The 14,316-nt window shown below is 42.5% G+C and overlaps 1 protein-coding gene across 1 annotated transcript in view; it reads right to left on the bottom strand.

Moving 5' to 3' along the window:
* Positions 1-3,279, bottom strand: part of MB21D2 (Mab-21 domain containing 2) — a 115,832-nt gene extending 112,553 nt beyond the window's left edge. The window contains exon 1 of the mRNA XM_081302457.1: positions 2,631-3,279. Within this exon, the coding sequence (XP_081158583.1) occupies positions 2,631-2,841 (211 nt within the window). The 5' untranslated portion in view covers positions 2,842-3,279. The remainder of the gene's footprint in view (positions 1-2,630) is intronic.
* Between the last annotated feature and the right edge of the window lie 11,037 nt (positions 3,280-14,316).

Below are 14,316 nucleotides of genomic sequence, written 5' to 3'. Positions count from 1 at the left end.
TTATGAGCTGTGTTTCACCCCTTGGCTCTTCTTTGTAAAACTGTCTGCAAACTAGAAGACACATAAAGAGTCTAAGAAGCTGGAAGGGTTTCCACCCAGTCTAACAATCTCATACAGACAGTGGCTGGCCTGGTCACCATACCCCCACCTGCCTGAAACCAGAGGCAGCATTATCCATAGCTCCCTTAAAGAGGCTTGTACCAAATTCTTTGGTCATTTTATCCTGTGTGAGGGGATAATGTCCTTAAGCTGCTGACAATCCTCAGGTGCAGCTCAGACAGAGGCAGAACAAAGCCAAGCAAACTACATGGCTCCCAACAACTCCCAGAAATGAGGGCCGGATGCCACCCAAGTGACACCTTAACAAGCTGGGGGTCATTAAAAGACACCTCACTTGCATATTCATGAAGGACCCAAGGCTGTAGCAAGTAAAACAAAGTGTACAAAAAGAGATTTTGTTTCTTAAGCCAAGCGAAAATCTGCTTTAGAAAAAGTAAACCCACACAGGGACCCTTGCTGTCGCCTGAACCTTCACTTGTCTAGAGCAGCCAGCACCTCATTAAGGAAAGCAAGGAACTCGAAAATGAATGCAGCAACACACACGGGCAAGCTCATTTCGCCATCTGCCTTCTAGTGTCCAGAGGGGCGAAGGGCTTAAATGACACTCCTGAATTTTCTCTCTCGAGAGTGGAAACATCAAATTGCCAGGGGGAAGAAAGACTTCTCTTGCAAGGTCAACTGAGTAAAAAAGGAGGAGAGGCAAATCTAGTTTACCTGTCAATACAATGCCACCCATGACATTAAACACATGCATAAATTAGGCATCCTAGAATAATTCAACCTTTATATTTGGACAAAAGCTTTGCTAATTTGGTGTATCAAACATAAGGTTAACATAAGTTCCTAAAGAGTTAGGCATTTAATTTATCCCTCCCCATCATCTCTCCATCCTTGACTTTTCTGACCCACCCACTACCTTTCCTATAAGAAGGAAAAGACAGGAAAACTGATGTGGGGGCTGTAATAACACAATAGCAGCTAGTGTTACTTATGCCAAAGAGAAAGGCCATGATTAAGCAACTTAAATAACTGCCCTGAGCTTTCTGTGTGTCCCCACCTTCCTGACAATCACCATGTTGGTTTTCAGATGCAGAAGCTTTGTAAGCCTTTTAAGCTTTGCTTTGAAAGCTCACTCCCACCAGGTCATGGGTTTTAAAAAAATATATAGTAATTCAGCTCAATAGTTGAAAGTTCCAGTAAAGATCCTTCCAACCCCATACACAATCTAGAATGTGCTTGGGAGGTATATGGAAAAAGGTAAAAACTAGCCCCGAGTTTTAGTATGTTCTATCCAACTTCCCAAGTCCTTAGCACTACCAGTGGACAACGTTCAACTTGTATTATCCCCCACTTGGGCTGTGGGGAGGAAGGAAACCTAGAGGGAATAAGACATCCCGGAATAGAAGCAGCAACAGCGGCCGGCTGGAATCCAAGTTACATCGCAGGAGGAAGGAAAAGGCTCCGACTTCCTCGGTGGTAGAAAGATCTTTGCCAAATTTTCCACTATCTGGGAACTGACTGAGGGTACATTTGTAAAACACACACAGAGACGCGCGTTAGAGCAGCGCTACGCTGGAGCCCCAGTTCTGCAGAATGACAACGACGGAGCCACGTACTGCATGACAGCCACGACTCCACTGTAGGAGCCGCAAGCGACCGAGGCTCCCAGCAGCGGACACTCATTCTTCAACTCAGTAGCAATCATTCCAAAGGCAGGACGCTTTGGGAGGTGTTCGGTCTCCCAAGCCCGGCTCAATTACTTTCCCTTCTGCAGCAATCGATAACCTTTCAGGACCGGTAGGTGAGGGGCATATTTTCTACCCGCCCGGTTTCTCCCGATTGGAAACTGGGCACCTCTCTTGGCCAGCGCTAGGACAATACACAAAGAGGAGGGGGCCACGCTCCTCTGCGGTCAGAGCTCTGCGTCTGGTTAAATTCGAGCTGAGAATTAGGGATTCGGAGCCCAGCAACTACCCTGGAGAAGCACCGGAAATGCTTCCGAATGCTTCTAAGGGAAGTCGATTTGCAAATCAAACTTGCTGGAACTCTGGGCGCCCAGACTACTTGGGCGGGTTACTCGGGAACACCCAACAAGTTTGGCCACCGGGGGCTCGGCGTGACAGCGCCGCAAGACGAGGGAAGCAACTTGTCGCTCGGGCTCGGAGCCAAAGCCCCGAGCTGTCTCCGCGCCCCAAGCTTAGGAGAGAACCCAGACACCCCCCCCCCCAACTGAAAGGAGCCTCCGATCGCACCTGGACCGCGCGGCGCAGAAAGGCTTCCCCCCACCAGTGGGGCGTTTGACCGCCTCACCTGCCTGCCAGCCCCCGGCGACTGGGAAATTAACAAAAGAGCCAGCGAACGGGGGGAGAAAAGGGGCTCCCGGCGCAAAATGTAGTCAGGAGGGGAGGGGAGCCAGTTCGGCATACAGGGAAGAGGAGGAACAGATGGGTGACCCCCAGGCACCCGGCTCTGGAAAAGAAACCCAGAAGGCAAGCGCTCGAGGAGGAGTGGGTACTCCACTCCGATTCCCATCACACACACACACACACCTCCCCCTTTTTCCTCCTTACCCAGCATGGAAAAGATGAAATCCTTGGCTGTGTGAATCTCCAGCGCTCTCTGGTCGTCGTATTCCCGCTGGTCGTGCTTCGTAAATTCTTGGATGAGTTTGTTCAATTCCTCCACCCGAGCTCCCGACCTGAAATCCAGCTCTGGGAACGCAGGCTTGTTGTTACAGCCCAGGGAGGCTGCCTTGCTGGCGGTGGGAGCCGCCATCTTCATGCAAAACGCGCCGAGCAGCAGCTCCGCGGCGGCGGCGGCACCCACCCCCGCCCCCCACCCCGCCCCCGGGGCCTCCTCCACTCGCCGGCTCCCGGGCTCGGCCCCGGCCCGTGGGCGGGCTGGCGTCTAGGCGGGCGGTCCCCCGCTCGGTGCGCTCCCGGCGTCCGGGCTTCGGGAGGAGCTGGACTGCAGCGAGGGTGCGTGTGTGGCCCCGACACCTTTTCCTTCGGTCCCGAGCCCTCCCCGATGCTGCGGGTCCCTGTCCTCCCTTAGCTCTCGCTGGCAGCGGCTACAGCGGTCGTAGCGCCAGCCGGAGCCTCCCCCCCGGGCAAGGAAAGTGAAGTGGAAACAATGTGAAATTCACCAGCTCTGAAATCAACAAGCTGCCGGGCTCCGGTGTTACGGAGCCAGCACCAGCGTCCCCATTTAAAGGGACAGCGCACCCGGTGGAAAGAGAAATAAATAAATGACAGAGGTCTGCGCGCCTGTATCACTTGCCAATCTGTACTCGGGCAGATGCACGAGGTGCGGACGTATTCTTTCTCCACCTCCACCACCACCCCCCTTTGGGGGCAGGGCTTGCCAAGCGCATTCAAGGAGAAAGGAGTCTTCCTCGGCTCATCTTAAGGGCGGTGTCCCGGGCGAGGACATCTCTACGGCCGCGTTTCCATCTCTATCCCAAGAACTCCAGTACCTTTTGATGGTGAAGGAAACTGCTTTAAGGAATATGAAATCCATCTTTTTCTTTCTTTTTTTTTTAACATAGATTACCAAGAATTATAGGGCTAAGGGTATCCAAAAAAGGGGTGTCAATGCCACCCTTTATGGACGCTTTTATTAACCGCGAAAGTATGCCTACCTTTGCCCTAGGTAATTAGTTTTTCAGGATAACAACTTACTCAGTTTAACATATAATGAGTTAATGAGGTCCAACTTGCTCTAACATAAAGATAAGCAAACTGGAGGGTGAGTGTGGAGGAGGGGAAATAGAATAAATTGCCCCAGGTTCTAATGACTATGGGATGGAGAGGTGAACATTCTCTTGTTTTAACTCGTAGAATTGGAGCATTCTATTTTTTTTTTTTTTTTTTTAGACAGAATGCTAGAACCTGGGTGGACAGTGATAAACCAAAGGACGTGTTTTCCTAAATGGAGTAAGGCTTTCATGACAAGGCAGGTTCAGTCTGAGTCATAGTCATCAGACAGATGGGATCTGAAAGGTGATTTTCAAACACTGAGGAGGCCTTTGGCTCTTAGAAACAAAGGGTATCTTCCTTAATTCTTCAAAACACATCTCTATATCACAGTCTCTGCTTTGGATCAGGTCTTATCTGAGTTCTTATAATCAAGAATTCAGATTGTTTTGTTAGATTTGGAAGAAAGTCCAGATTCTGCACAACATCCCTTGTAAAATGAAAATAATAAGTCCTGTATCACAGATTGTTTTAAGGATTATATGAGGGGAAAAAAGGGTCAAGCACTTAGAATAAGGAATGGCATAAGTGCTTAATAGAGATTAGCTCTGTCAACTTCCACTATTATTATAAACTTAATTCCCTTTTCCACAATCTGTTCTGTACATTGTTGCCACAGTGATCTTTACAAAACACAGATCTGGTCACCAACATTCCCGTGGAATTTCTCTTTACTCCCTTTCCAACTTTATACTACAGTCAATTCCATACCTGCCTTTTATCTGAAAGTTTCTACACGCCAGCCCCTTCCCCACAAGTGCCCAAGACATATAACAACCTTTCCTTCCTTGGAACTTTCATTGCACCCTTACAGAAGCTTTCATATGACAATGATGAATTTTGGCATTGCTGTCTCATTCTTAATGCAAGTTTCAGACCATGACATCTTTTAAAATGAAGGCAAAATCTTGCTCATCTTTGTATTCCCTGTGGCATTTAGCCCTGCACAAAGTTCCTCTATGTTTACTGAATCAAGTAAAGAGTGAAGAACTTTGGTATAACCTGGTAGTTTACTTTTGATTTCCTTCTCTTTAAAATAAGCTTTCTCACCCACTTACTCTGAAAGAAGGAGGATATATGCACCTAAATAAATGATGATGGACTGATGAGGAAGGTACTCGAAGTCTCTGACATTTGCAGCCTTGCCATGAGGAACTGACTTATCACGAGAGGATGTTATCATTCCTTGGCAGCAGTGTATGCTACACAAGTGGTTGAAACTCCTGCACATACTGGTCTACTTCCTGTGGTGGGCATCTGTGAGACAGCTGGCAGAGAGAGGCACAGTTATCCAATGGATCAGAGTGGTTTTCTAGCTTACTTCCAACTTATGTACTCTCACTAGAAATACTTTAGACAAAAAAAAAAAAAAAAAAAAAAGTCAAGTCAAGGCACTTTGTTAATTTCCAAAAATATGGGGAGGAGGTATCATCCCTCCCTTGTTTCTGCCCTTTTTTGTGATATTTATAGTCATAGAGAGAAAACAGGTATATAGCAGAAATTACTCTGATTGTGCCTTAGCTCTGGGCCTTGGCAGTTTTGAGTGACTGAGTCAATGAATGGTCTTTCTGTTCTTCATTGTCTGTTCTACTTTCCATTACCCAGATCAGAATTCTATGAATCATTGACCCTCAATGAGCCTATTTATTTAGAGAATGTAGCTGAATGGTAAATACCTCTCATAGGCTTTTATAGAACTGTGATCAGATGGTATAAACATTACCTGAAATTTTGGAAAGACAATTAGGACCTTATTTCCTGATATATCTCTTGAGGGATTCCTCCCATTCTGCCCCACAGTGCTGGGGGTTGAACCCAGGGCCTCACACATGCTAGGAATGCTCTATACAACTGAGCCACATCCTCAGCCCTTTTGTTCTTTTCTATTTTGAGAGAGGATTTTGCTAAATTTCCCATGCTGATCTAAAACATTCAATCCTCCTGCCTCAGCCTCCCAAGTAGCTGGGATTTCAGATGTGTGTCACCACCCTTGGCTTCTTTTTAATCTCTAGGCCCTAGTAGACTCTGAACTCCTCAAGAGCAAGTACTGTGTCTCATCACCTTTGTGAACACTGCATTTAATGCAATTTCTAATCCATCATATGACTTTAATGAACATGTCTGAATGAATAAACTAATTACATGGCTCAAAGTTCAGAAAGTCAGTATTCAGGTGAGTTTGGATACAAGTACATATCTAGTGGCTTTCCATTAGGACTCAAGTTAGTAGAAATGTAGGTATTTCTTCTTGAGTCTAATTAAAATGCTTCAATTTTCATGCCTTTTTATTTTAACCTGTGCATATTACATGATATTAGAGAAGGAAAGGAGATGAAAAGGAAGTTGAAGAGAAAAAGAGAAAACAGCAATTAGAAGATTTTCAGGAGAATATCTGAGCCTTGTAACAAAAGGCACACTTCTAGAGTTTTGCCCAATAACTAAAAAAAAAAAAAAAAAAAAAAAGAGCCTACCATCTAAATAAACACTACTGTAGGCTGTTTCTTCTTTTGCTCCTATGAGGTCAAACATTCCAGAGGAACTCCCTGTGTTTCACACCAGGAGGAGAAACTGGCCCCTCTCCTCCACTCCCAGATTTTATTAGTGTGTGAAAGAAGTCTCCATCTTGCTTTTCTGGAGCTGTTTGCTTTTACATTCGGCTCTGAAGTTCGTGGCAAACTCTTAGCCATGAATAACTAGGCTGTGCAGAGCATATATTAAAAATAGCAAGCTCCACATCCACATGATGGATTAACAAAATATGATTTTAAGCAAAGTTTCTGTGGCCTGACAGAGATTTAAATAGCAGCCCAGTCTACAAGATCTGGCCTTCTCAGGCAGCTGGATTTTCAATAAAAGACGAACAAATGGAAGTTTCTTATGATTTGAGAATGTGGGCAGGAAAAGGAGAGGCAAACATTACAGATGGGTGGAATATTGATGTTAGAAGGCACTTGGAAGATAAATCAAATCTATCGTCTTTATTTTGCAGACAGGAGAACAGAAAAGGAAAGATTTGCTTAAATAGTACAGAGTCACCGATTCCAATATTATTGCCAGCTTCAAAGTTAGTAAATATTATGTTTTCATGCCATCAGAAGCAGGATGGGAAATGCCATGAAATTGTGCCAAAATCTTGATTTAATAATGATAATTATTATTATAGGAGAGTGGGCTTTGGGCAAAATGTAGACATTGCACTTGTATTTTTTTTTTTTTAGTTGTTGATGGACTTTTATTTTATTCATTTTTTTATATGCAGTGCTGAGGTTCAAACCCAGTGCCTCACACATGCTAGGCAAGCGCTCTACCACTGAGCCACAACCCCAGCCCCTGCACTTGGAATTCAAATCTTAGTTAACAATGAGTTAATGATACTTGGAATCACTGGGCTACTACTATTTCCTGGTGAAAAATGAATAATCATAACTATAACTAAATCTCTTAAATATACAAACAAATCCTTCAGATACACACGTGTCTGCTTGGAACAAATTGGGCAATTTTACCTCTGGTGAGATGAGGCCGCTGAAATGTTAGTGAAGTCCTATGGAAGTCGCCCATCCACACCAGCCCCCCACCACCACCACCACATAAACAGGTATGGATTACACTCTTCACTAAGACTTTGGCTCTAACAAGGTAGGCCTCAAGGGAATCCTGCCCTCTCTGACAGATTCACTTGGTTCTGACAGACTTGCCCTACTCTCTCCCCATCCCCTGATAACCCTGAGAGCCTAGGTAATCAAGCTGAGCAGAAAAGTAAACAGTATAAATCTCCCCATCCCAATCTGTTGTTTTGTTCTTCTGTTCCTGCTGTTCAAGGGGGAGGCAAATCTATATGTGCAGAAAGAAGATAATATCTAAAAACACTAACATCCCTTACAATGACAGAGCACTTTACAGTTCAAAAAAGCTCCAGTTGAACAATGATTCATTAATCCATTCCTCACAATTTCCTACTAAAACAGGTTATTCCAGGCTATTGTTATTATTCCCATTTTAGAGATAAGAAACCAAGGTTCAGAGAGATGGTGATTTTTATGAGGTCACCAGTCAGTAATTATCCTTCAGCTCTATTTTCTGCAAATAGCTTTTCTGTGACCCTCCCTCTGCCCTCTACCCTACCACACAACTAGGCCAGGGAGGCTCCTTCTAGACTATTATGGCCTTTGCTCTTTCTGGTCCTAATTTTCCTCACAGCTCATTGTAGCTGCCTGATCTCTTGTTTGTCTCCACACAATGTACAATCCATGTGATCCCAAAGCTTGATTCAGATTCCATCATTGCAAAGTCTTTTGTTCCTCTTTTCCCTATCTTAAAATCTAAGCACAGGCTATTTGCTCAATTAACTGTATGACAAAAATAGCTTTAAAAAAAAATAAGTCAAAAGTTTTAATTCTTTTCTCGGGAAAACTTGTTCAATTGCAGTATTAGTTGTGTTTGCCTCACTGTGACCAATATACCAGATAACAACATCTTAGAGGAGGAAAAGTTATTTTGACTCAGAGTTTCAGAAGTTCAGTTCAAGGTTGGCCAGCTCCATAGCTCTGGGCCCAAGGTGAGACAGAAATATCATGGCAGAAGGGTGTGGAAGAGGAAAGCTGCTCAGTTCATGACAGTCTGGAAGCAGAAAAAGTTCTGCTCTCCAGGGACAAAAATATAACCCACAAAAAGAAACTCCTAATTACCTACTTCCTGCACCTACACACTCCTTGCATGCAGTTGCCACCCAATTATTCCATTCATGTGGATTAATCCATTGAATAGGTTACAGCTCTCATAACCTAATCATTTCACCTCTGAATATTTTTGCAATGTCTCACATATGAGCTTTTAGGGGACACCTCATATCCAAACTATAACAACTGTACTTCTACACATCAAGTTTTGAATTAGTAAACTCCTCATCTGAGGAAATGTCCAGACCAGTGTTACCAATCTATCAGGGTTCCGCTAGAGGAGGTCCTGAGCTGGCAAGGAGCTCAGACTATGACTCTTCAAGCTTTGAGAAGCTCCAACTCTATGATCCATCTTCAGCTCACAGAATAACTGAGCACTAGCTTTCTGCAAGGACACACCTCACAACTGAGCTACATTCTGCACTAAGCACAAGGTGTTTTTTGGGGGGTGGGTACCAGGGATTGAACCCAGGGGCACTCAACCACTGAACCACATCCCCAGCCCTTTTTTATATTTTAGTTAGAAACAGAGTCTCACTCAGTGAGTTGCTTAGCGCCTCACCCTTGCAGAGGCTGGCTTTGAACTCACAATCCTCCTGTCTCAGTCTCCCGAGCTGCTGGGATTACAGGCATGCACCACCGCTCCTGGCACAAAATGTTTTATATCCATTTATATCATTTATCCATGAGACCTAAAATCAAGGATTGTGTCTTTTTTTCCCCTAGGCTTTATATATATTCTAATTTCTGGCTTTCCTACTTTCTGATTCTACCAACTTCTATCATTCTACCTTGTATAAAGAATTTCTATAGTACAGAAACTCAGCACACACATCACACATATACCCTATACCCCAAGTTTATATTCAAAGAAGATCTCAGGAAAGAGAAAAGAAAGGTTCTTCCTTTAGCACATTAGTGTACTCGATCTTTTTATAGTAGACAATGGTTCTCTGAGCAGGTTTGCAACATTGACAAAGGAATCCTAATGATGCCTGTTTTGTTTCCAGATCTTGTCAAAAAAAAAAAAAAAAAGGATTCTCTAAACCCAACTCTGTTAGAAGTTTGTTGAAAAACACGGCTCTTCTCTCCCCAGGCAAGCCCAGTGCGGTGTATGAATACAAGATGTTGCTTCCCCTGTCTGAGACCTGGTGTGTTGAGTTGTGGTCCAAATCTCATTGTCAACACCAACTTGCAAAACCCAGAGAGAGGACACATGGAGAGAAGCTGACATTTCTTCAGCTCTGATATTATCATTCATAGCCATAAATAGGCTCCATGGACAGTGCCTTCTAATTCTGATTTCTCTATTAAACTTCCTAAGCAGAAATAAACAAAGTGAGTGGGGGAAAAAATTCTCAAATCTGAACCCCTTTCCACTCCCCAATGCTTTCTTAAAATATAGTCTAGTGAATTAAGGGGGGAGGTGCTTTTTAAAAACAACAACAAAAGAATAAAAAAAAGTGAAGACATAAAAGAAAAAAATCAGTTACCTTGCTGTATATAATTTCTGATTATTCTTGTCTATTTAAGCTAGTTGGAGAATATGAGTGTGTACATTTTTTTTTTTTTTTGTAATTTGCCTACCAGTATATATAGGGTATGCCTTATGAATAGGCAAATACAGGCAAAAGCAATGGTTTGGAAGTCAGGAGACCTCTCTTCTAGTCCAGTTTGACCACTAGTAAATTCCATGGTTAGAGAAAAATCTTCTTCTCTGAATTTCCGTTTCCTCATGTGTAGATAAATAGAATAAGGTGTTATCCAGGCGTGACATTCTGAGACTGTAGTTCTAACATGAAAAGACAAATAAAGCAATCTTATGCCCCTACAAATTCCTAACACATTTCGTTTATTTTTCCCCAGTGTATCCTTGCATGGCTTGACATTCCATAGTTAGACATTCTCAGATTTTTTATTTTTTATTTTTTAAGGATCTTTGCTCTAAAAGAATAAGCCTGAAATCAAAGAGAAGAGAATCTATAAGTGCATTAAGACCCCCCTCCTCAGCACATCCTGTCTAATTGCCTTTTATTCTCTGCTGGTGGGGGACAAAGCCAAGCCTGCTGCTCAAATTCACTCAGCAGCTCAACCCTGGGGCATGGATATATGGCCTCTGGGTTCTTAGGGCCCTGCCAGAGCCCAGCAGGTGTGTCCGACTCCAGATATCTTTCTCCCCACAGGATAAAAACAAACAAAAGGTAGGCAAAGAAAGTACCCCAGGAATTATTTACAAGAGGCTGCAAAAAGATAAAAAATAATTGTCTGTCCCTAAAATTAGAAGCAGAAGTTTGATGTTCTGAATGAAGCTCAGGTGTAGGATGAACGTATATACGGGGTTTTACAGCCAGGCTTATAAAGCACTTGGGCACAAGGAAACATGGTTTTGGCAAGCCTTTAAAAGTCTCTTTATTTCTTCACAACTAAGATATGGAAGAGATCTGGTCCTAGAAATCTGGGCTTCAGTTTTTTTAAAGTATTTTGGGAAACAATTTAAAACAATAAATCCCAGCTAGTAATTGATGCTAGCCTGATTAGTGAAGAAATAATTATCGTGCAACAATTACCACGTCCCTTGGTGCAATACACATCAAGTGTGTAGAATATCAAAAATAGGTGCAAAACTAAAGATATAGTAGTGCATAAAATTCACATATACTAAAGAAGAGAGGAAGGAATTCTAAATTCTATCACATCAAAATCTTAATCATCTTGATGAAGAAGATGATGTAAAGAAAACAAATGATTTTCCTATGGGACCAACAGCATATGCCTATATAAGGAAATTGATTTTAAGGAGATGGTTCATGCAGTTCTGAGTACATACAAGTCTGAAACCTATAGGGTACACAAGTCTGAAAGTTATAGGGCAGGTAAGCAGGCTAGAAAGTCAACCAGGATTTGTGGATGCAGAATTTCTTCTCTTAAAAAGAGAGAATACTCTCAGTATTCTCAAACCTCAATTTTTGCTCTTAAGGCCTTTTGATTACTTGGAGAAGACCTGTCCACATTATGTGGGGTAATCTCCTTCAAGCCAACTATCTGTAGAGGTTAACCACATCTAGGAAAATATTTCAGAGGAAATATTTTAAGAGGAAATATCTTCAGAGGAATGCCTGGATTTGTGTTTGATGAAAGAAATGGATACAATAGCCTAGCCAAGTTGACACATAAAACTTACCACCACACCCTCTACTCAACAAACATTTATTAAGTGTTTACCTGATGCCAATTTCCTAGATAAATCATGCACAATCTCTGCCTTCCAATGCAAGAGCATAAATCATTTACTTAAATGAACATTGAAAAGTACGACTGCAAATCAAAAGAGATGGAGAGCACCTGCTGTCTTTTGTGGGTTTGGAAGAAGAAAGAGTACTTCTAGGTAAAGACACAGGAAAGGAGTTTGTCCTTGGAGAATGGGTAAAATTAGAACAAGGGAAACAGGAGGGTGGCGCTCCCAGTGGGAGAAATGGCATAAGCAAAGTGTGGAGTCAGGGAAATGTGTGATGTATATAGGAACGTTGAGTGGTTCAGTTTGGCTGGAAATATAGAGCATTCATCAAACTTCTTTTATTTAGCCAGTGATTACTCTGAACTCATTCAATACTCATTCCAAAGATATTAACACATTTGCAGAGGAAACAGAGAGATCAGGAGATTCCTCCAAAGTCACACAGAAAACCTTCAGGGTGTGATTCATACAAGTCAGTGCTGTTTTCCTTCAGAAGACAGATACTGCTGCCTCTTCCAAATGAGTTTTGCCATCTCTGGGAAAGAACGCTTTATCTCTGTTGTTTCAGTATAACTGTCTTTGAAAAAGCCATGCTCTCTTTCCATAAATGGAAGAAATCTATTAGACCTTAATTTTCAATGAATATATATAGCAGTTGATTCGCCAAACAATATGCTCAGCTATGTATATATCACAAAATTAAAACCTTAATGCTTTTTACCACTCAGTCGAGGATATTTTTTGTGTTTGTATGTGTGTGTGAGAGAGGAATGATAAAATTGCTTTTCTCAGGGGAATGGTGTGCACATAAAAAATGTATATGGGAACTAAAAGGTTCATAAGAAAGTAAAATTCAGCTGGGACTTCTTTTATCACATATAGTTTTGTGTTTTGTATACCTCTTTTCTTAAATTACTCTTGGCCATCTTGTTTCCATGTCCCAAGCCCCACCCTCATTTCAAGGAATGGCCATTGGTTAATAAATCACTATTAAATAGACACAGTTTGTGCCTTACTTACACCACTACCAGTCTTTCCCATATCTACATTAAATTTAATCATCTGTTGCCCACATTGGAATTCATGTTCATTTGTTTTGTTTTGTTTTTGCTACTGAACTAGTCAGCCATGGGCTTGTTCTGAAACTGATATTCTTTTTTTTTTTTAATAGTATTTTTTTAGTTGTAGATGGACACAATCCCTTTATTTTATTTATTTATTTTTATGTGGTGCTGAGGATCGAATCTACTACTTTACACGTGCAAGGCAAGCACTCTGCCACTGAGCCACAATCCCAGCCCTGAAACAGATACTCTTATCCTACTCAAAATAATGTGCCAAATTTTGGGTCTAATGTAACATTAAAAATATATATATATGATAATGATAGCAACTAGACTGCAGACAATTCACAGACCAGACTTTATTCAGTTGATACCACTGTGAATTGAGCAAGAGCAATTGCTTTCCACTTTATGAAAGGGAAGCTAGGGACCTGAACCAGGAAGTGATGTCACCAACTGCCTGGTTTCATATCCCCATAAAGTGCATTACTTTAATTAAATCTATCAAAGAGGCTAATAAAAGGGAGACTGGGGAGAAATGAGGTTATTGATCAGAGGTATTACATAAATGGACACCACTGGGAAGTGGATATTAACCAATGCGTGGAACACTCAAGGGGATCAGAGTTCGGCTTTTTCCGTGGGTAGCTGAACATTTGTCTTGTGGTGGTGATGGTCTCTTGTTATTTTCCAAAGATGAGGAGTGTGTCTAGAAGCTTAGAATCAGATTACCTCACATTTACATAATGCTTTGGATTTATTGTGCACTAACTCATTTTAATGTCAATCCCCACAACAATCTTATAGGACAGGCAAACCATAGATTCACGGACTGTTGGATTACATTTTGGAGGGCAGAGTTCAATCATTCACAGTGCATCCATAATACCTGGACAGAGAATGCCCGGGTATGCCTCAGAAGGGCAGGTGTGGCAAGAAATGGAGTATCTTGAGGAAGATACGTGATAATTATGCAAGCAAACAAATGGCCTTCATAAGAAAATATATCCCCTCCAAGATGTTCATCTATTTAGTTTATTGTTTCTTACTCTTAGCTTCAGGACAAGGTCACAGCCCCATTTGGTTATAGAGCAGAGTGTCCCCATAAGAAAAGCAGACATCCTCAGAAACATTCACCAGCACAAAAGTGGGGCCTCAAAAAAGGATAGAAGGCAAGTCTGAGCCAGGTAGAACCAAAGAAGCCTCACTGGCCTGGGATGTGAGCTTGAAGAGTATGAAGAGTTACAAGACACTTCCAGATGGGTGCAGGTCCGAGGCGGTCAGCACAGGATGAGTGGGCATGTGTCTCTCAAGGCTGGACCATGCCGCAGAACACTGTAGGAAAGGCCACAGGAGTCTCCTGATCCTTAGAGGAGAACGAGTTGATTTGTGGGGACTGTGTAACAAGTGTGTCATCAAGAAATGTCTTGGGGAATCGCAAGTAACAAAGGATTAGGGAATGCAGCCCCTCCACTGGAATCTCATGCTGCAACTGCCTTCCCTGGGGGATCTTGGCTTGAGTT

The sequence above is a fragment of the Spermophilus citellus genome, assembly GCF_964194105.1.
Source record: "Spermophilus citellus genome assembly, chromosome: 7".
Lineage (NCBI taxonomy): Eukaryota > Metazoa > Chordata > Mammalia > Rodentia > Sciuridae > Spermophilus > Spermophilus citellus.
Note: the sequence above shows the minus strand (reverse complement) of the source record. Positions and strands in the feature narration are given on the sequence as shown.